The 23,053-nt window shown below is 35.3% G+C and overlaps 2 protein-coding genes across 7 annotated transcripts in view; both read left to right on the top strand.

The window, feature by feature from the left end:
- The window catches only part of MYO6 (myosin VI), a 153,275-nt gene that overhangs the window by 67,050 nt on the left and 63,172 nt on the right, over window positions 1–23,053 (top strand). For all 6 annotated transcript variants that reach the window (XM_044246965.1, XM_044246962.1, XM_044246958.1 and 3 more), the window contains exons 3-9: window positions 581–650; window positions 5,707–5,780; window positions 8,813–8,942; window positions 11,391–11,496; window positions 14,307–14,362; window positions 19,094–19,191; window positions 19,705–19,869. In XM_044246965.1, the coding sequence (XP_044102900.1) occupies window positions 581–650; window positions 5,707–5,780; window positions 8,813–8,942; window positions 11,391–11,496; window positions 14,307–14,362; window positions 19,094–19,191; window positions 19,705–19,869 (699 nt within the window). The remainder of the gene's footprint in view (window positions 1–580; window positions 651–5,706; window positions 5,781–8,812; window positions 8,943–11,390; window positions 11,497–14,306; window positions 14,363–19,093; window positions 19,192–19,704; window positions 19,870–23,053) is intronic.
- Window positions 9,420–10,060, top strand: LOC122905309 (60S ribosomal protein L11-like). Its single transcript, XM_044246967.1, has one exon. The coding sequence runs from the start codon at window positions 9,444–9,446 to the stop codon at window positions 9,975–9,977; it is 534 nt and encodes a 177-aa protein (XP_044102902.1). The 5' UTR covers window positions 9,420–9,443; the 3' UTR covers window positions 9,978–10,060.

The raw sequence follows: 23,053 nt of genomic DNA, 5'->3' as shown, positions 1-23,053 counted from the left end.
TCTTAATGCTAGAGCCATAACATTTAAGTGGTATAATAAATACAGACTTATTTTATGGACCAAATAGTTTTGAATACTGTTCAGATTTCTGATACATTTCTATATAGGAATTTGGGTCTAATATGCCTTACTCAAACATTAGCATTAGTTAAATAATACTCTGTAGTATTCACATATTTAATATATATATTTAAACAATAAAATTGCTTTATATACAAACATTAAATTTAAGAAAAAAATTGTTAAAGTATATACCATGTAAATTTAATATTAATATACTTCTTGTTTTGCCCCATTGTAGGCGTTAGAGCATAGGATCTTTTTTATTGATTTCCATTATTGATTTCATGTTCATGGTAAATGGATAATATTTGAGTAAGGTTATTATCCTCTTTTTGGGTTAGTGACTTATTAAATAGAAGGATCTTTTTTTTTTTCCAATAAATAGAAGGATCTTATATTACATTTTAATGAAAAGCATACTGTTGCTGTTATTACAGGTATGCAACCAATTAATCACCTTTATTTTTCTTATTATTTATAAGCTTCTAGTTTAATGAGCTCTTGTTTTGTTTGCTAGACATTTTTGGCTCTCATAAACCAAGTGTTCCCTGCAGAAGAAGACAGCAAAAAAGATGTGGAAGATAATTGTAAGTATCAGGTCAAGAAATAGTTCTCAGTGCAGTAAAGGAAGTTATCCTTCCAAAAAGTAAATTAGTGGTTTTATTACTAGGTATATTATACTGGTTCAGAAGAAATGTAGCCTTTTGATGTGAAGGTTCATGTGAATGGAGGAGCTCAAACATCCTGAATTCATTATTGTCTCACATTTGTACTTTGGTGAAAGAGTCTTGAATGTCCTTTTAAAGTGTTATTTTGGTTGCGTAAATGTGGGAAATGGTCATAATTTACTATGAAGTCTGAACCAAAAATCTCTTGTTAACAGTTTTGAAAGAGTCATTTTGAAGCTCATCTAGAATCAGATAGCTTTTATAGTAGTATGTATGGCTAATTTGGAAGTTGAGTCAAGAGGACCCATTTAATGTCACTGTTTAAAGGAAAAAACATTAAAAAAATGTATGGTAAGTACTAATTGAAAAGTTGCTTTTATTTATTTTTTTATTTATTTTTAAATATTTTATTTATTCATTTGACAGACAGAGATCACAAGTAGGCAGAGAGGCAGGCAGAGAGAGAAAGAGAGGAAAGGCTCCCTGCTGAGCAGAGAGCCTGATGCGGGACTCGATCCCAGGACCTGAGATCATGACCTGAGCCAAAGGCAGAGGCTTAACCCACTGAGCCACCCAGGTGCCCCGAAAAGTTTGTTTTATTTTATTTTATTTTTTTTAAAAGATTTTATTTATTTGACAGAGAGAGAAAGATCACAAGTAGGCAGAGAGGCAGGCAGAGAGAGAGAGGGGAGGAAGCAGGCTCCCTGCGGAGCAGAGAACCTGATGCGGGGCTCGATCCCAGGACCCAGGGATCATGACCTGAGCCGAAGGCAAAGGCATTAACCCACTGAGCCACCCAGGCGCCCTGAAAAGTTGATTTTAGAACCTTGAATTTTTTTTTTTTCAAAGCACATTTTCCCTTCTTTTTTTTTTTAATATTTTATTCACTTATTTGACAGACAAAGATCACAAGTAGGCAGAGAGAGAGAGGAGAAAGCAGACTCCCCAAGGAGCAGAGATCCCGATGCGGGGCTCAATCCCAGGAACCTGGAATCATGACCTGAGCCGAAGGCAGAGGCTTTAACCCACTGAGCTACCCAGGCGCCCAGAACCTTGAATTTTATCTTAGCCTGGTGAACAGGCTATGTTTATTGTTAAATTTTCAAGGTTAAGCAGTTTTATTTTTTATTTGGCAGTATTTTTCTTTAAAGATTTATTTGTTTTAGGGAGAGAGTGTGCAAACTGGGGAAGGAAGAGAAGGAAAGAGAGGAGAGAAGCAGACTCCCTACGTAGCATGGAGCCCAAGACAGGGCTTCAAATGGGGTCAGTCTGATGCCCCTGATATCATGATCTGAGCTGAAATCAAGAGTTGGACAGGTTAACCTGCTGAGCCACCCATGCACCCCTCTTTGGCATTGTTTAAGAATCATGGGTATCATTAATTGGGTCTGACATCAAAAACTCTCCATTTAAAGAAGAAAGGGACTCCCAGCTGGTTTAGTCGTTAAAGCGTACATTTCTTGATCTGGGGGTTGTGGGTTCGAGCCCCACAATGGGTGTAGAGATTAAGTAAAATCTTAAAAAAAGAAGAAAAAAGGTAAGAGAAAAGAATGTATTTTGTCCTTGTTGATTTTTCTCTGGAGTTCACATTTGAGTAAGTGTATAAGGTCCCCATATGTGAATGGAACAGCATGGAATAGTAGAGTAATGGGAGAGCCAGGGACTCAGGGAAAGCCTGAATTTTGATTCTGACTGCTGTTGGGAAACTGTGTGCCTTTGTCAATTTATCTCTCCTCTTTGAGTTTTTCACCTGTAAATTGGGAGTGATAATGTGTATATTGCATGTTTAGAGATGATATTTTTAAAGTGCTTGATGCAGTACCTGACCTCTAACAGTCTCTCAAATGGTAGCTGTTGTTATTAGGTGTAGGAGATTGAGGAAAAAAAAATATGTGGAGTTCCTTTCCAAAATTGTTGGAGAATTTGTCTTATGGGATAATATTTTTTTGAAGAGTAATCAGAACCAAAACAAAAAAAAAAAAGAAAGAAAGAAACAAAAGAATGAGATTCTATAGTATTTAAAATCAGAGAAATGATTCTTTTCTGTTAAAACTTGCCGGAACATTCAGAACTACAAATTAATCCTTTTTGTATATTAAAATAATACTTTTTTGTTTACGTATCCACATGTAGCTAAACATAATAAATAGTTTTGAATTACTTTTAAACCATTTCTTAAATTAATATTTTAAAACATGATTGTATTATATTCTCTGTGCTTCCTTTAAGTTAGAATTCCTAATCCCACAATATGTTCCCCTGAAAAAACTAATAATTTAAACCCATACTGACATGTGAATGACAGCTTGCTCTTTACTTCCTTCCATACACACCCACAGCCTTATCAGGAATATCTGTTAACGAAACTAAATAAACCCCTACGTAGTGAAATATCTGCCAGTGGACACAAGGGTCTTTCTCTTAAATTGTACTACTAGAGCTATTTTATTTCATTAAGACTTGGAAAGGTAAATGGTATTTCAGAATGGTAGTTCAGAGGAATATGAGAGAAGGGGGAGTGGTTTAGCATTGTGTTTTGGATAAGAAAAAGTGACATGTAGATCAGGCTCTTGGGGGATGAAGGTGGAAGTAGTATAGGGATATAGAAAGGTTGGTGCCCAGAAGCCAGACTAGATACACCTCTGCTGCCTACCTTCTCCAGATCTTTCTCAATTCAAGGGAAAGATGCCTTTCAACTGTTAGGAGTCTTCACTCAGTAACTTCTTATTGTATTCTGCCACAAATGGCATTAGAAAATAGTGAGATGGGCACCTGGTAGCTCAGTTGGTTAAGCATCTGATTCCTGGGACGCCTGGGTGGCTCAGTTGGTTGGACGACTGCCTTCGGCTCAGGGCGTGATCCTGGAGTCCCGGGATCGAGTCCCACATCAGGCTCCCAGCTCCATGGGGAGTCTGCTTCGCTCTCTGACCTTCTCCCCTCTCATGCTCTCTCTCACTGTCTCTCTCTCTCAAATAAATAAATAAAATCTTTAAAAAAAAAAAAAAAAGCATCTGATTCCTGATTTCAGCTTAGGCCATGATTTTGGGGTTATGAGATCTAACCTTATGTTGGGTTCCACACTGGGCATTGAGCCTGCTTGGATTCTCTCTCTTCCTCTCCCTCTGCCCTTCCTGTCCCTTTTGTCTATCTCTCTCTTAAAAGAAAAAAAAAAAAAGAAAGAAAAAAGAGAAAACAGTGACATGTGTGCTTGGAAAGTGAACTGGCTGCATTATATGACAATAGAAGCATAAACAATCTTTTTTGAGGCAGATATCATAGGAAACTCTTGTTTGACAGGACTGGTCTTTGGTAAGCATCATAAACAAAGTACAAAGAAGGAAGTAGTTCTAGTGGTGGTGGTGGTAGGGAATTATCCTTTGTGAAATAATTTTTGAACAGACCTTAAAATATAGGTAGATTTTTGACATATAGAGATATAGAGGGTAGAGTCCAATTCATGAATATATTTGGGTTTGATAAGTAGTTTAGTCTGCCTGCAAGTTAGTTAGTAAAGGGAGTTATGGACAATTATATAAAAATTAAATGAGGGCCGCCTGGGTGGCTCAGTGGATTGGGCCGCTGCCTTCGGCTCAGGTCATGATCTCAGGGTCCTGGGATTGAGTCCCGCATCGGGCTCTCTGCTCAGAAGGGAGCCTGCTTCCTCCTCTCTCTCTGCCTGCCTCTCTGCCTACTTGTGATCTCTCTCTGTCAAATAAATAAATAAAATCTTTAAAAAAAAAATTATATGAAAAGGTGAGTTGAATGCTTAATAAGGGCCTTGATTATCAGACTTGAATATGGATTTTGGTAGTTGATGGAGACTCACTGATGTTTTTTGAAGAGGAGAAAGAATTTTTTTTTTTTAATATTTTATTTATTTGACAATGAGAGAGAGAGAGAGATCACAAGTAGGCAGAGAGGCAGACACAGAGAGGGGGAAGCAGGCTTCCCTCCAAGCAGAGAATCCGATGCAGGGCTTGATCCCAGGACTCTGAGGTCATGACCCAGGCCGAAGGCAGAGGTTTAACCCACTGAGCTACCCAAGCGCCCCGAAGAGGAGAGAGATTTAATTAGGGTTCTAGTTCAGTTAGATTTATGTGCTGAGTAGTCTGGATAAATTAGAGAAGAGAGAGAGAGTGCTAATAATAGGAACAAAGTGGTTGGGGAAAAAGAGTGGTTTTGTCTACTGTAGCATGTGGTAGAAATGGAGAAATGAAACCCAAGGGAGTGGAGGGCTGGGAGAGTCTATATTAGACTGGGAGAATAGAATAAGTCAGAGTATATTATATTATGATAATGTATGATACAATGTACTAACAATTATATATATATATAATACTGCATATATATATATATATATATATATAGAGAGAGAGAGAGAGAGAATTGCACTCTGATGTATTAGTAGAGCAGATTTCAGAAAAACAATATTTCTACCCTGATTGTATTGTTTAATTAGCTGCATGTGCTGGGTTAACACATATAATTTTCCTGGGACTCTTATTTCATATCAGATGTAAGGCACTGACTGAATGATCTCATGGTCCCTTCTCATTCTAAACTTTTATTTATTTTTTTCCCTGTAAAATTCTGAGCATCTGATTTGATTGGTATAATCACTTTATTGTATTGAAAGTATTAAAATCAGCGCTCAAGTAGTACTTAATTTCTACTTGACTTGTATTCAACTTCTTAGCCAACTTCCATTAATATGTACTCACCTGTAATCAATAGATGTACTCACCTTTTTGGAAATTCGTTGTTTAAAAATACCACTGTAACACATAAGTAAACTGGATATATTTTAATTTGGCCTCTGGGGTTTTACATGTCTCAGTGTTTTAAAAAGATGGAATTAAATCTAACCTAGCCAGGTGGATTTTAGCTTGAATCAGAGTGATTCAGATTAAGGTAGTATTGTTTTATTTACTTTTCTTCTTCAAATATTTAGTGTTTTACAAATTTTATGTTTCAGGTTCACTAATGTATTTAAATGAAGCCACTCTTCTTCATAATATCAAAGTTCGATACAGTAAAGACAGAATTTATGTAAGTATTTTACAGATGATTTGGGTTTTTGTGGGGATAATTGTTTTAAATGCTGCTTTGTGGTTTTTGTCAAGCTTCAAATTTTCTAACAGGAAAATTTTATCTGAGCCTGTTGAATAGAGTGTGACCTCCATAAGGATAAGGATTTTTTTTCTAGTTTACTGCTCTGAACACTTAATGAGTATTTGTGGAATGAAATAATGAATTCAGAACATCATCTAATATCTTTCCAACTTAACAAGTCCAATTTGGTTGTTTCAAAAAACACTAATTATTTGGGATTTTGATTTCTTATTTTTGGCATATGTCTATAAATACATTTAGTTAATTCACTTTCCATATTATTCTGCAAAAAGTTAAGGCAACTTAAAAAGATAAAGAATGTATATTGAAATAAAAACTTTAGTGACAAAGAAATGTAAATTAAATTAGAAAGCAGTACCTGAGGAAATCTCAAAAACACTAAAACACTGATCATAGAGCCTAATAGTTGCAATATTTCATTAAACCTTATATAACTTACCTTATAAAACCAGAACATTAAAAAATGAAAGAAAGTGCTTTTAATATTAGTTAATAAGGTTTATACCACATTGTTCAGATGGATACTTAACTAGTATGTTTTAATTATAATTATTCATTGGGCATGTATGAGGTTTTATTCTAATATGACCTAGTTGTAGATTCCTTTGTTAGTTGGAGATAAATGTAGTTCTCCTGTTGTAAAGAAGGGACTCCATTATTTTTGAAAGAAGAAAACACATGGCTTCTTTGACTCTTCCCAGATCAAATGGCAGTCTTAATCTTTTATATCACTATCAATTTGCCTAATTATACTGACTTAATTCTGACTAAATTACCTTTAGTCTTTGCCATCTGTCCACATAGTGACAGCTGGGAAATAGAACTAGTCTTGTCTTTTTCAGGAGAGTTTACTTGCTGTCTTTCAATTGTATACAATATTAGTCTTCACTTTCTTTTTTGATTTTTTTCAGAATCAACTGAACAGGATATATTTGGGTTGATATGTGGCTGTTTTTGATAGGAAGTATATTTAGAAGCAAAATTCACTCAATCAGCAAACTAATATTGAGAAGCTGCTGTATGCTAAATGCTGTTTTAGTTACCAAAATAATACACATTTTTAAAAACTTGCTAAAACAATTGAACTGTGGTAATAAGTCATTAAAAGTTGATTTGGAGCTAACCAGGAAGCATCACCTTTCAAATAAAAAAGGTCACTATTTTTTTTGTACATGCCTTATATTACTTGGTGGTAGAGCAGTCATATTTATTTTAGCAAATTTTAATTGTTTTAATATTTTTTCTAGAAATTTGGAAAATTTTTATTACTTTTACAAGGAATGATTATACTTTTTAAGAATTGAGATACTTTATTTTAATTTGGGATATTTATACGAAAGCTTGACACTCATGGGATTTTTATTGGCCTTTTACTAAATTTCCTGTGTTGCAGTGTATTGCACATTACTGACTCTGACCATTAATAACTGGAGATTTATACGCATATTAGTTACACTTTCAAGAATATTAGTTGTCTTTTTTCACATATAGTTGACCTATAAGTCTTTTCCTAAATTGCATGATGGATAAAAAAAAAATTACCCGCTTTAGTTTTTGTTTTTGATGTATAATGTCTGTTATCACTAGAGTATTTTAAGTTTATTCCTAGATTTTTTTGATCTTTCTTTTCCTAAAATATGTATGCAGTTGGGCAAGTGACCTCTGTTAGATTGTGACTGTCTGGCATCATCAGCTTCTGTTTGGAAAACCAGTATTTTCAAAGTTACCTGAGGCCATGATTGGTATGTTTTTTCCTAGCCAATTATGTCTTTTAGTTACAAAACTATTAAAAATCAGCAGTGCATAACTATAGTTATTACTCTAACATATGGAAGAAATGGAAGCAGTTTGGAATAAGAGTTTAGATTTGATTTTTTTCTATTTCTCACCAACCAAAATTATCACTTTTCTTCCTTAGACTTAAGTAGAACAACAGCTAACTCAAATTTAACATTTTCATTTGTTGCTAAAATCTCTGTTATTTTCCTTTGTTTCCCACAGAAAGATTATTACCTGGAATTTAAGATTTTTTTTTACTGCACTGCAGTAAACATTTTAGATTAGTAGTCTGAGAGTTCTTGGTTTCCGCATCATTTCCTTTCTACGGCTAGGAACAGAAAAGAGAAAAATATGGTCCTGTCTGCCCTAGTTTAGCTGATAAACAACAACTAATTGCTAAATCACAACTTTTTTTCTATCCACAAGGAATTTTATAAATCCTATTGGTGCATTTTTCTGGTCTTTTAGAGCCACAGTTAAATTCCAAATTTAAAAGCAAACTGAAGTTGCTCATTAAACATTTAGCCTGTCAATATTCTAGGCAATGGTTCACATGCGTTGTTTTGCAAAAATGTGGGACCAAGTGGTTACCAGAGCACTAAATTAGTCCTTGGCTTTCAGTGATGGAGATTGGCCTAGAGGATCCTATGAACTCTTTAAGCTCCTTAGTAACAGGGTAAATAAAGTAGTCCAGGTAAGGAATATAAATGACTAAGACTCAAGCTGTAGGAATAGAAATAGGAGAGTAGAGTTCTTAAGTAGGGTCAACAAAGAAGGCTGATTGAAATGGAGGCTTAGACTCAGCCCCTGTCTCAATGTCTGTAGTGGCTTGGTGGTGATGCTGTGAACCAGGGGGCAGGAAGGAGCATATGGGAGGAGAGTGTGTTCTTTGAGGCAAAGGGTAGTCAAGAGAGGTAATCTTGATTTTGGATCTGCTGAGTTTGAGGTGCATATCAGGGTGAGAAGTTGAAAGTATTTATTAAGAATTGGAGAAATATGGGTCCTGTAGAGTATATGTTTAGGGCTTGAAATGCAGATTTGGAAGTCCTAATTTATATAAAGAATTAAAGGTGTCTTATTTGCTGTATTTTCTTTCTCCCATGAGCCTTGTTTAGTTTTAGATTAAAATAGTAATTGGAAAATTTTATGTTCACGCTTTTTCTATTTAGACGTATGTCGCCAACATTCTGATTGCAGTGAACCCATACTTTGACATACCTAAAATATATTCTTCAGAAACAATTAAGTCATATCAAGGAAAATCTCTTGGGACAATGCCACCTCATGTCTTTGCAATTGGTAAGTAATTTAATTTTTTTCCTTATATTGTACAAATTTGATGTTTTTCTTTTGGATTAATAAAAGCTGTGAATTGAGTATGTATTTTGGTGGCCTTTATCTATTTTGAATGTATCGCCATTATTTAGGAGCATGTATCTTACACAGGATGGAGAAGACTACTTTTGCAGCCAACTCATGGGGTAGTTGTACATCATTATCTTTGTTAAATGTGTCTGTGTCTTCCTAAATATGTCCACCCATTTGAAAGTAGGATGTAATAAAAGCTGACCTAATGATTCTTTTGACTCCTTGACACGATCACCTCCATCTTAGAAGTGTCCTCCTTCATAGCTTTGAGGCCCAGGCCTTCCATCGTTATCCAGGTCATCACTTGTGAGTGTGTTGCTAAGGCTTAGATATAAGCCATAAGAGCAGACTTCTTCCCTACCTTATCTTGCATCAGGGCTCTATAAGTGTTAAGAATTAGAAATGATATATGTGCTCTTCCTGTTCTCCACCATGGCGGATCAAGGTGAAAAGGAGAACCCCATGCGGGAACTTCGCATCCGCAAGCTCTGCCTCAACATCTGTGTGGGGGAGAGTGGAGACAGACTGACCCGGGCAGCCAAGGTGCTGGAGCAGCTCACAGGCCAGACCCCCGTGTTCTCCAAAGCTAGATACACGGTTAGATCCTTTGGTATCAGGAGAAAGGAAAAGATTGCTGTCCACTGCACAGTCCGTGGGGCCAAGGCAGAAGAAATCCTGGAGAAGGGTCTAAAGGTTCGAGAGAATGAGTTAAGAAAAAATAACTTCTCTGATACTGGAAACTTTGGCTTTGGGATCCAGGAGCGCATCGATCTGGGTATCAAGTATGACCCAAGCATTGGGATCTACGGCCTGGACTTCTATATGGTGCTGGGTAGGCCAGGTTTCAGCATCGCAGACAAGAAGCGCAGGACAGGCTGCATTGGGGCCAAACACAGAATCAGCAAAGAGGAGGCCATGCGCTGGTTCCAGCAGAAGTATGATGGGATCATCCTTCCTGGCAAATAAATTCCCGTTTCTATCCAAAAGGCCAATAAAAACTTTTCAGTGAAATGTAAAAAAAAAAAAAAAAAAAGAAATGATATATGCTTCTTATCTCTAGGGAATCCACGTGGGAAGACAGCAGTTTTTGCCTCAGCTTTTCTCTCATCTTTAGCTCTGAGGAACACAGAGATGGGTTTTTTTTTGACACACACACACCCCTACCATAGCTGGTGACTGCAAGTACAGAGATGTTAGTTAACCCTTTGGATCCAGACATAACCAGCAGTTAAATGATGACATGTTTTGTTAGTAGTTCTTAGTGCAGTCTGTTTCTCTTTGGGCCTTCTTTTCACGCCTACGTTTTGACCAAACCAGGCTTCACTTCCCAATTTGGCTGACTTCTGTACTAGATAGAGTGAATATGTCAGCCAAATCCAGTGTAATAGCGGATTGACTTTTGGTTCTGAGATGCTTTGACGGGCATTAGTATGTTTTGTATTAGCTAGAAAATGGTTCAAAATCCTTAGAACCTGAATATGACCAAGCTCATCACTGGAGAGAAATTATATGTTTAAAATGTAGTAGACTGACTTATTTTTGTTGTTAACTGCTAAAAAAAAGTGTCTAGAATAGTATCATGAAAATGGGTGGAACAGATTGTTGATAAATTTTCCCCTTATCCTAACCCCTGGTCAGAAGGATGAATTTACTCTTGCATGTAGTTTCCATTTGGTCCAATACAGTAAAAACCATTTGTAAAGCTTCGTTTGTATGGGTAGCACATGTCTGAAATGAAGAAATAGTTGCCTATGGAGCTAAACTGGTTAGGACCTAATTTTGAATTAAAACTGTTTTAATATAAGACCATTTAACAGAATCAAATTGTGCTCAACTTGTCTTTGTAATACTACTACTACCACACAGATTTTACAGTTATGAATTTTTATTTCCAGCAGAATTTTTGGTTGCCAGATTTCTTAATTGGTAGCTGTTACTTCTTGCTTTTCCCTTGGCCTTCATTTCCCTGGGACTTCAGTGAATATTTTATTATTATTATTATCATTGTTATTATTATATTGTATTATTATATTATATATATTATATGTATATTGAGCATTTTTTATTTTTGGATCTTCTCTGGAATTAGGAACTGAGCCACAGCTCATAATATGAAGACATGCTAGTACAAACATAAGAGTTGTTTATTTGGATTTCATATTACTTAGTTGTCAGCGTAATAAGATAGGACATTTAAAGTAAAAACTTTCAGAGATGTTCTGAACACTTTTGAATGATTTTATTTTAAAGTGTTACTATCTATAAACACACATTTATCATTTAAGAGTAAGTGTTCTTCGTTAATAAAGCAACTTTGTATCATTTAGGAAATTTGTATTTAGTACACCTCTCATCATTAACGTGTTATTTTGACCCTAGCTGATAAGGCTTTTCGAGATATGAAGGTGCTTAAGATGAGTCAGTCTATCATCGTATCTGGAGAATCAGGAGCTGGCAAAACAGAAAATACAAAATTTGTTCTAAGGTGAGGTGTTTTTAGCTAACCTGGAATATTTTGAATAGGTTTATTTATTTTTTTTAATTTGTGGAAAAAATCTTTAGCATAACACTTAGCAGTTTAAACATTTCTCAGTGTATAGTTCAGTAGTATGAAGTATATTCACATTGTTTTTCAGCCAATCTCCAGAACTTTTTTTTATCTAAAACTGAAACTCTCTGCCTGTTAAACAACTCCATTTCCCCCATCTCAGCCCATGTCAACTACCCTTCAGCTTTCTGCTTCTGATTTTGACTCCTCTAGGTACCTCAAATAAGTGAATCATACAGTATTTGTCTTTCTGTGACTGGCTTATCCCACTTAGCATAATGTCCTCAAGTTTTATCCATGTTGTATCATGTGTCTCGATTTCCTTTTTTTTTTTTTTTTTTTAGTTTTATTATTTGAGACAGAGTAAGCACAAGCAGGGAGGAGGGGCAGAGAGAGGGAGGGAGAAGCAGACTCTCTGCTGAGCAGGGAGCCCGATGCGGAATTTGATCCCAAGGACCCTGAGACCATGACCTAAGCTGAAGGCAGAGGCTTAACTGACTGAGCCACTTAGGTGTCCCTTGATTTCCTTTTTAAGGCTGCATAATATTCATTTTGTTTACCTAGTCATTCATCAGTGGGCACTTCAGTTACTTCTGAATCTTGGCTATTGGGAATAGTACTGCTGTGAACATGATATGAATAAAGAGATACAAATATCTCTTTGATTGAACAGGTTGACTTTGCATACTTTTGCATACTTTATTTTATTGTATTTTTTTAAAGATTTTATTTTGAATTTATTATTTATTATATTTTTTTTAGAGAGGAAGAGTGGGGAGGGGGCAAAGGGAAAGGGAGAAGGAGAGAGAGAATCCGGATCTTACAACCCTGAGATAACGACCTGGGCAAAAATCAAGAGTCAGATCTTAACTGACTGATTCACCCAGGTGCCCTAAAGATTTTATTGTAAGTAATATCTATACCCAGCATGAGGTTCAGACCCACAACCCTGAGATCAAGAGTTGTATGCTCTATCAACTGGGCCAGCAGGGTGCCCAGTGCATGCTTTATGACATAGTTTGAAATGGTAGGTTCTGTCCCTTTTAAAAACAGACACCTTATGTGGAAGCTAAGCTCTAGATTGTTGAAAACTAGTTCTGACGTATTCTTCTTAAATGAGGATCCTAGAGGAGACCGATGCTAGTCAACCTTTACATTCTGTTCTCAGTATTCCTGCTGTGAGTGTGGTTGAAACCATTTTTTACCTTAAGCTTATGACAGTTGGCCTTCTAATTCTATCTCCTCATAACCCTGTCTCAGTGTATCCCCTTTGTGGCCATCAAATTAAATTCCACACTTTGTTTAGAATCATTGCATTATAAATATGGAAGGAACTATAGCGCTCATTAGTTTCGTTCCTTCAGTTTACATACTTCAGTTAACTTAGAAAAGTTAAATCTAGCATTGAAGCTACTGGTAGGACCAGTGCATTCTGAATTCTCACCAGTATTATTCCCACTAATACAGTCTTAGCCAATTGCTGGTGGGTCCCTTCTTGACATTTTCTATTTTTTTATGCAGATGTATGCTATTCAGTTATTTATATAAAATTAATTTAGAAGTTTGTTATTGTGTGTTATGTATACGCAATTCTGATTAAATGAGTGCTTCCTAATACTTTGGGAATTCTTTTTTTTTTTTTTTTTACTTTGGGAATTCTAAGTGGCTCAATTTCTTACTTCTGTTCTGTATGTAAGAATCATACGTTGAGTCTATAGTTTATATACAGCTTTGAAAATGAACAAATAATTTAGAAACTGTAAACTTCTAATACAAACTTATGTTCTAAGTTAAAGATTATTTTTTGTTTTGAAATGTTCCGGGAAAATAGTTGTTCAGTTACATTTAATCTTTGGCTAAAACAACATGAAGAGTGGTAATTTCCTCGTTGTTCCGTGGCAAATTACCTTATTTTTCTAACCATATAAATTGAATTAATAAACCATCACAGAAGACTTTGGAATCTTATATAGACAATGAATATTCTTATGTAAAATGTGTGGCATCTTTAAAACCAAATAGTTGGTTAAATTCAGAATATTTCCAAAAACAGTTTAAAAATAATGCTGATTTTGATGTTCAAGGTAATCCAAATTGCATTTCAAGTGTTTAAAATGCTGTAACAGGCATCTGGGTGGCTCATTTGGTTAAATGTCCAACTCTTGATTTTGGCTCAGGTCCTGATCTCAGGGTTGTGAGATCGAGCCTGAGGTCGGGCTCCACACTGAGCATGGAGCCTTCTTAAGATTCTCTCTGCCTCCAGTGGTGTCAGGCTCTATGCTCAGTGGGGAGTCTGCTTGACGATTCTCTCTCTCCTTCTGCCCATACCCCTCGCTTTGTTTTCTCTCCCTCTCTCTCTCAAATCTTAAAAAAAGAAAGGGATAGCAGAATAGTTGCATTTAAATATAAATTTGTAAATTTTAAATGACTAGTTACAGAGATGATCCTGGTTTAAATTTTACATGTATTAAATAATACTAAAGTTTCAACTATGGGTCTCCTGGGTGACTGAGTCAGTCGGTTAAGGGTCTGCCTTCAGCTCACGTCATGATCCTGGGGTCCTGGGATTGAGCCCCATATCAGGCTCCCTGCTTAGTGGGGAGTCTGTTTTCCTTTCTGTCTCTGCCTCTCCTCCCTTGGGTGTGCTTTCTCTCAAATAAATCAATAATATCTTTAAAAAAAAGTTACAATTATAATGTGTACAATGTTGTTGTCATGTAAATTTTTTTATCCTATATTTTAAACAGATATCTGACTGAATCCTATGGAACAGGTCAAGATATTGATGATAGAATTGTTGAAGGTATTGTTCATCTTTAAAATTTTTATTTTTTATTGTTAGATATATACTGAAATAAACTTGTGAGAATCCTCTAAGTGATCTGGAATGCTCTCCCAGCGATCCAAAAGACTCTTCCATCTCCTACAGATCTTTGCTGAGATATCTTTTGTTTTATTTAATGTCTGTTGTTTTCCCTCTCACCCCATGTAAGTGCTAAGAAGGCAGGGATTTTTATATATTCCAGTCTCCTAGAATAGTGTCTGATACATGAAATATGACCCATAAGTATCTCTCAGATGAATGAAGCTTGCTGGCCTCTTGTTTGTTTTGTTGACCTTGTTTTTTGCAAAGGAGAGAGGAAGAGGGTTATTTAGAATTAAAATGTTTTTTGAGGGGAAATTTTAATGACTTAGTACAGTTGGAAGGCAGGAGTCTGTAAATTGATTTCCTGAAGTTCAGTACTTGCATACCCCTTAGAACGTTTTCTTACACCTGGTTTGGAGACTGCTGGTCTGGTCAATCACCAGGTTGAATCCACACCACACTCCTGCATCATAGATTCCTTTCTGCTCCCCCCACTTACATTCTTGTTTCCCTGTAATTTGTTCTCTGTTTGGAATTTGGGATGATCTCTTTTGCTTTTAGTCTTTTAATGGCTTCATATTGCTCTTAAGATAAAGCTGTAAATCTGTAACACAGAAAGTGAGAGAAAGTTCTGGGTAGGCTAGGGCAATGGCTGCATATGTGGTTGGCCTGCAGGCAAGCCAGAGACAGGGAAAAGGGAGAAGGTAAAACCTACCCATGGATCGTAAGCATGAGAGCTGAGGTGGGACTATGACTGTCAAAATGGTCTCTGACTTCTCACCAGGTGGGCAGGGAGGGATCTAGTTCCTGAGGTACCAAATGAGATAACTCTCTTTCTTCTCATAATGATGATGAAATTAATATGTGTAAGATGTATTATGCATTGTGTGGCTTGCTGAATATCTTTTCCTAATTTAAATCCCCATAGAATGAGGTAGGTACAATTTTATCCCTACAGTACAGATTAAAAACTGAGGTTAAAAAAAACTTTAAGTGGCTTGTTGAAGAGCATATAGCTCATCAGATGTGCAAATGGGATATAATAAACTCAGACATCTTAACTATGTGCTATACTAAGAGCATATTTTTACACTGTTACTATTTTAAAGAAAAATTTCAGTTGAACAAAAATTTATTAAGGTCCTTCTGTGTTCATGCGTTTTGATAAATCACAGCTAGCAAATGTGTATATTTTTTCACAATTATGCGAAATAAACATGTAGATGAACATAAATACTCTAATAAACATTTTTATTAAGTTTGCATCAATGAAGTTTTTCATGTTGATATAAATTTATAGTTTTACTTACAGTTCTCATTGTGGTATTATAACACACCCAGGTGTGAAGATCTCATAAGTAATGCTTTATTCACTATAAAGCACCTCACTTTAATGAGGGAATAACCTTTTAAAATTGAATAAATAAATAAACAAATTATGAACTAATTCAATAAAGTACTAATTAGTATTCTGATTTGTTTCCTTGAGGTACAAACTTAACTTGCAAATTGGATATAAACCTGGTTCCTTCTGTGAGAATGTGGTATATGTATACATAGTGTGCGATAGTTGAGAAAAGTTGGAAAGTATTCCAAACATTTCAGTAGAGGATAGTAGATGTTAACTAGCAGAACATAGAAATCATTTGATGCCATTTTTAATTGAAGATTGGTTGTTGGTTTTAGAATGAGTACATCAGTAGCATTACTGTAATCTTCTGATAGGCTGTTATCCTAATTTTGGATATTTTACTTAATATATTTGATACTTCAGCAAAAACTAGTAGTCACCAGTAAAGGAGTTGGGGAGACCTGTAATTGAGTTCCCTTTTGGCTGGAAGCTAGTCATGTGGCTTTTCACCAGTCAGTTGATTTTGTTAACCCATCAGAAAGGTTAGGTATATATGCAAACTTTTGTTTCAGTTTTAATATTTTCTTACTTTTTTTGGCAAATGAAATAGCTGGAGAGTAATCTTTAAAAGGGTTTGGATACTTGTTAAGCTTTCTACTGTAGATAGAATAAGAGAGATGAACTTTAAAAGATTTCATAAGAAAATTCTAGTAATAAACATTGTGAAGCAATTTATGAGGTTGCACATAGAAAATATATAATATTGGCACAAATCTGGGATGTTTATAGTTGAGACTGGTGAGTATAACAATAGACTCTAATGGGGAGCCTGGCTGGCTCAGTTGATTGTGATCGACTCTTGATCTCCACTCAGGTCTGATCTCAGGGTTGTGGTGTGTATACATTATTATAAGATAAAAACAATTAAAATTTTACATTTGTTTATTGGGAGTTTATTTTCATTAAAATATTTTTATTAAGTTTTTAATTTTAATTCCACTGTAATTAACATACAGTGTTATATTAGTTTTAAGTATAAAATACGGTGATTCAACAACTCTGTACATCATTACTCAGTGCTTATCATGATAAGTGTACTCTTTAATCCCCTTCACTTATTTTACCCATTCCCCCTCTCCACCTCGTTTCTGATTTTTTTAAGATTTTATTTATTTATTTGATAGAGACACAGCAAGAAAGGGAACACAAGCTGGGGGAGTGGGAGAGGGAGAAGCAGGCTTCCCACTGAGCAGGGAGCCTGATGTGGGGCTCGGTCCCAGGACCCTGGAATCATGACCTGAGCCGAAGGCAGCCACTTAATGACTGAGCCACCCATGTGCCCCTGATATGGTTTGTTTTAAATGAATACCCTCAAAAGTTATTTTTTTTTCAACAAGAACATTTTTTATTGAAGCATACATTAGGAACCATGGTTCTAAAATATAAATATAATATATTCCATCCAAGAAAAATAGAATACACATTTCTTTAAGTACACAGAAGATTCCCTGACTAAATCACATAGAAAGAGACATGGCAATTATTAGAAATTTAGGAAGACTGACGTCATACCAAGTATATTCTCCAACCAAAATGGTACAAGACTAGAGATAAAACAAGGCTGGAAAATCTACAATGTAAATATTATATATTTAATGGTAAATATTAAATAACACATTACTGTACAAGAAGTGGACCAAATAAGAAATCAAATGGTAAATCAAAATATGTCTCAAAACAAAGGAAAAAGAAAATACAGTATTCCAGAATCTATGGAATGCAGCAAAAGCAGATGTTAGAGTGAAATTTATACTATAAATGCTTGTATCAAGAAAATAAATAACATTACACCGTAAGGACCTAGAACAAGAATAAATTTAGGTGAAATGCTGAAATTTCGTAGAGGAAGGAAAAAACAAAGAAGAATCAGAAATAAATAAAACAGAGACGAAAGTAATGACCAGTTTTTCCCAAAAAGATAAAGTTGACACTGCTTTAACTACATTAAGAAAAAAAGGAGAAGTGGGGTACCAGGGTGGCTCAGAGGGTTAAGCTTCTGCCTTCAGCTCAGGTCATGGTCCCAGTGTCCTGGGATTGAGCCCCGCATCAGGCTCTCTTCTCAGCAGGGAGCCTGCTTCCCCCTCTCTGCCTACTTGTAATCTCTCTCTCTGTCAAATAAATAAATAAAATCTTAAAAAAAAAAAAAAGAAGACTTGAAAACTGAAATGAGAAATGAAAAACAGTATGACAGATAACCCCAGAAATACATAGTGTGATAATAGATTACTATAAACAGTTATATACTAACAAATCAGGTAGCTTAGACAAAAACAGGATGATTCCTAAACACACACAAGTTACCACAATTGAATCATGAATCTTGAATCCAAGAAATAGGAAATCTTCTTACCCCAATAAAAAGAATGGAAATTGAGTTAGGAATCAAAAATCTCCCAGCACAGAAAAGGCTAAGACCACATGGGCTTTGTGAATTCTACCAAAACATTAACAAAATAATAATAATGACAGTCTTTATCAAAGTCTTACAAATAATGGAATAGAGGGAACATATTCAAAATCATTCTATGAGACCATGCCACTCTGTCACCAAAGCACGATAAAAACAATACAAGAACAAAAAAGTCTAGTTTGTCTGATAGAAGTATTGCTACTCTGACTTTTGTGTGATAAATGTTTCTCTACCCTTTCACTTTCAATCTGTATGTGTCTTTACATCTAAAATGAGTCTTTTGTAGGCTGGGATTTTAAAAACTGTTGTTCTGAGGATCTTTTTTAGTCATTCTGTAACTTATATGTTAGATTTTGTTGGATGTACATGAAAATATTAAGTATGGAGGCTTTATTAACATATAAAATATTTTAGCAAAGTAAGTCAACTAATAGCTTCTTGCGTGTATTTTGTTCACCAGGGTTTTGCTGTTTACTCTATATTATAGTTCCTATTCCTTTAGGGCTGATGTACTTGTGAAAACCTTTAAATATATAGGGAGTAATTTTTAAAGGTGAGTTCTAAATTTTGTAACCTAATGACTTTAAAATTTAGTCTTTCCTTTACCATTTACATTTTCTTTTTACATAATTTGAGTAGTTTCCCCATCTTCTGTACTTTACTAGGGTCTGAATATAGTGGTAATCAATAGATATTTGAGGGATTCGACATTACATGTGAATTCCTTCATGGTAGTATTTTTGAAAACATTTTTCTGTATTAATAAGGAAACATACTATGCATATTGTTTTGTAATTTTCCTTCATGCTGTTTTTTTGATGAAATATTTTTATTTCTTTTTCAATAGCTAACCCACTCTTAGAAGCCTTTGGAAATGCAAAGACTGTTCGCAACAATAATAGCAGTAGATTTGGAAAATTTGTAGAAATACATTTCAATGAAAAGGTAAGTGAGAATGAGTTTTGGGATGGTATCTTTGGGAAGTGTTTGTGAAAAACTCAAGGGTCTTGGGGCACGTGGATGGCTTAGTTGGTTAAGTGTCCAACTCGTGATCTCAGTTCAGTTCAGGTCTGGATTTCAGGGTTATGAGTTCAAGCCCCATATTGGGCTCTGCACTGGGTCTGGAGCCTACATAAAAAAAAAAAAAAAAAGAAAAGAAAGAAAGAAAAAGAAAAACACAAGGGTCTTGACAGAATTGGTGCTGTCACTGAACTCATGGTAAATCCATTTGAGTTTTTCTCTTTACTTTTTAGCTAATTGGGAGAATATATATATTCAGTATGACCTTCATAAATATTGTAAGCTTACATTTATTTAGTTATCTTCTTTTTTTCCCTTTACTTGATAACTGTTACAACCTCTTTGATATAGACAAATGTTTATTAGAAGAATAATTCAACATTGGTACTTTCAGACCTTAAATGCAAAAATGTATTTTCTCTCTGTTTTGTTTTTCAGAGTTCAGTTGTTGGAGGATTTGTTTCACATTACCTTCTAGAGAAATCTAGAATCTGTGTTCAAGGCAAAGAGGAAAGGAATTATCATATCTTTTATAGGTTGTGTGCTGGTGCTTCTGAAGATATTAGGGAAAAACTTCATTTGAGCTCCCCGGATAATTTTCGGGTAGGTTGGATGAAAAGAAATTACTTAGAGTTTTTCAAATTTAATTGACTTCAATTCTAAAACTTACTTTAATGGATTCTTATATCTAGTTGTATGTAGCTCATATTGCATCCAGTGTAACATGATAGAATGTAGGTCTCTATTGAGATTTACTGCTGAATTTATAATATAATACTATATGAAGAGATATGTAATCAGAAAGATAAAAGGATAGATGGGAAACCACTTACCAATTTAAACTCAATAAGAAATCTATAATAGTTCTGTTGTAATGCTGCTTTTTAGAGTTATCTTTGACTTGAATTCAACAGTAAATATTTATTGCTTGCTTTTTTGGTACCAGGCATTGTGCCTCGGTGAAAAAGATGAGCAGTTCCTGCTCATGAGCAACTTAGAATCTTGTGTGAAACACACACACGTACAAACACAAAGCCTGACTGATCGGTTGAAAGATTAAGAAAGATATGCATAGGATGCTGGGAATTTTGGAAAAACTTCAAGGAACAACTGATGTTTGATCAGAATTCTGAAGGATTTTCAAGTGTTAACTAGAGAAAGAAAGATGCAAAGACTATTCCTACTAGATGCAAAAAGGTGAATAAAGAAAGGCAAGAAACAGCTGAAAGGGTAAGGCAGGAAATGGTGGGAGTTGAGGGTAGAAAGTTTGGTCTTCTGTAGTTAATAAGGAGCTATTGAAGAGATTTAAGGAGAAAGCTGGATAGGTCTGTGCTTACCTCTGGCTTTAAAATGGAGGGTATCTTGAAGAGGGTGGTGTAGGGAATGGATAGAAAATACAAGGAGGGGTAAATTTGTTGGAAATCTTATGGCTATCACTGAAGTAAGTTACTTAGGGCCTGAATTTGGTTAGAGAGTATGGGATGTCCAAAATATTGGGAGGTAAAGTGATAGGAATTGGAGACTGAGTATGGTAGGGAGGAGGAGAAAAATTTGACTAGGGTGACTGGGTGGATGTAAATACCACACGAGGGCAGATGGAAGATTTGTGGCATATAGGTTGAGTTTAGTTTTGCAACTTATGATCACCTTAGGGAGAGGATTAGAAGATGGTTGGGTATCCTAATCTGAAGATTATTATTAGTGCTGTCGTGATAGGTTTGGGAGATGTCAGTACTCTGGTGGTAGTTAAAACTATGACAGTGAGTAGATGAGATTGTCCAGAGAGATTGTATAATGTAGAAAAGCATGTGCCAGTATCTAGATTCTGGAGTTGAAGAGTATGGGTGGTGAAGAGTTGCCCAAGAAAGAAAGCCCAAGTGGGATTGTACGATAAGTACAAGGAAAATGAGGAGTGCCAAGAATCACAAGCTAATCGAGTTTCAAGAGTTTCAAGACTGGAGATGGCTAGCGGTTTATAAATTCACAGCTTGGGAACAGTGTCCTTGTGAGGAATATGCGGGATTATGAGAATGGGTAAGGAATGAAGTTTGAGTAAAGTTCTCTAGGTGATTCTGGATAATCCTCTTTGGATAGGAGTTCTCCACATAAGAATCGTGACACATATTTAAAAATATTGTTCTCTGTGTCTGTGTTTATGTTTGCAATTCAGCTTTTATTACTTCAGTCAGTTTCTTTTAATACGTATTTGGAAAACCTAAAACTACTGTTTTACAATGCTTTACAACTGCGCCTATTCATCTACTTCTACAATGTCTCGCCTTCTCTAGAACTCATTAAATCAGTTGGAATTTGAAGTTAGTTGCTCACATTATAATCAGGAAGATAGCAGAGATACTTCTATACAATGATTTTTAGAAAAGGAGTATAAGTTACTATGAATCATATGAAATTTAATAATGAGGATGTGATGTTGTTGGCTCTGAGTTAATGGTAAAGTAATGTGACTATTCTTAATTTAGCATTTCTTTCTGTTTGGAGGCTTGAGAGCATATTTTTTGTGTATCTTAGAATGTACAGCCTTTCCTGGCACAATGGCAGTCATCCTCAGAAGGTAGTTACTGAAATTCTATATCAGGTTAGAGAGTTTCCTTCCTCTGTAATATGAACTGGGAGCCTTGACTTCTTCATTCCCCAGAGTTCTTATACTGGTTAGGAGGAGACTAGAGGAACAGTATTATCTTTCACCCAAATATATCTGCTGTCTTGGTTATTCCTCTCATGCATGCACATGCATATCTCTATATCCCTTCCCCCAAATGATTCTGCCTTCAAGTGCCTTGAAAGTGTGTTGATAGTTTCATCAGGTTTTTCTGTGGATTAGTTTAAGTCTTCAACTCATAGATCACAACTCATAGTTAAGATCATAAAGACAAAGAATTCCAAAGTAGTGTTGAATAGTTCCAAAAAATTTTTTGTCACTACTTTGTCCAAAATAGTACATCAAGAATTGTAGGGATACTATTCGAAAACATTTGTAACTACTCAGGTATTTTAGAAAATAAAAGGTTTAAAAGATTGCATTATTCAGATATTCAAATATTTTTGCTTATGTTTTATGAGCATTTGTTATAGTCATGCAAAGAACCTTGACTAGAAATAAAGCTTGGATAGAATGAGAATAGATAGCAAGAATAGTTATAGTTTTCTAGCTATAGGGCAGTTGGAAAAAACAAGTAGTTGGTTTTAATACTGTGTTTAGCTATCCAAAAGCCAAGTATTTGATAAAGCAATATAGGGTTGTGGAGATAAAACACTTGCTAGCAAAGAAAACATTTGTTTTGGCTTTATATGATTAAGCTACTATTATCTTACTAAGTAAAATAGCATTTTTTGAAATAGTAAATTGAAATTACTTAACAATATTATTTCTTCCTCTCTTTTATTTTTTTTCCTGAAGATTCGAAGGTGGAAAGAACAACTCATTGTATATCGTTTTCTGGTTTTCTCTGTATTTTAATATTTCATTATAATGGAGGTACACAAATAAATGTATACCACCTAAATTAATATCATCTAGAATGTTAATTTATTCCCAAATCATTCAAAATGTAATGTACATTTTTAAAATTTTTTTATTTATTTATTTGATAGACAGAGATCACAACAGGCAGAGAGGCAGGCAGACAGAGAAGGGGGGAAGCAGGCTCCCCGCTGAGCAAAGAGCCCGATTTGGGGCTCGATCCCAGGACCCTGAGATCGTGACCTGAGCTGAAGGCAGAGGCTTAACCCACCGAGCCACCCAGGCACCCCTGTAATGTACATTTTT

The sequence above is a fragment of the Neovison vison genome, chromosome 1 (genome assembly GCF_020171115.1).
Source record: "Neovison vison isolate M4711 chromosome 1, ASM_NN_V1, whole genome shotgun sequence".
Lineage (NCBI taxonomy): Eukaryota > Metazoa > Chordata > Mammalia > Carnivora > Mustelidae > Neogale > Neogale vison.
The sequence above is the reverse complement of the archived record's forward strand: the minus strand, read 5'-3'. Positions and strand labels throughout refer to the sequence as shown.

Coding starts and splice junctions, on each gene's coding strand:
- LOC122905309 (XM_044246967.1), top strand. CDS start 9,444: ATGGCGGATCAAGGTGAAAAGGAGAACCCCATGCGGGAACTTCGCATC.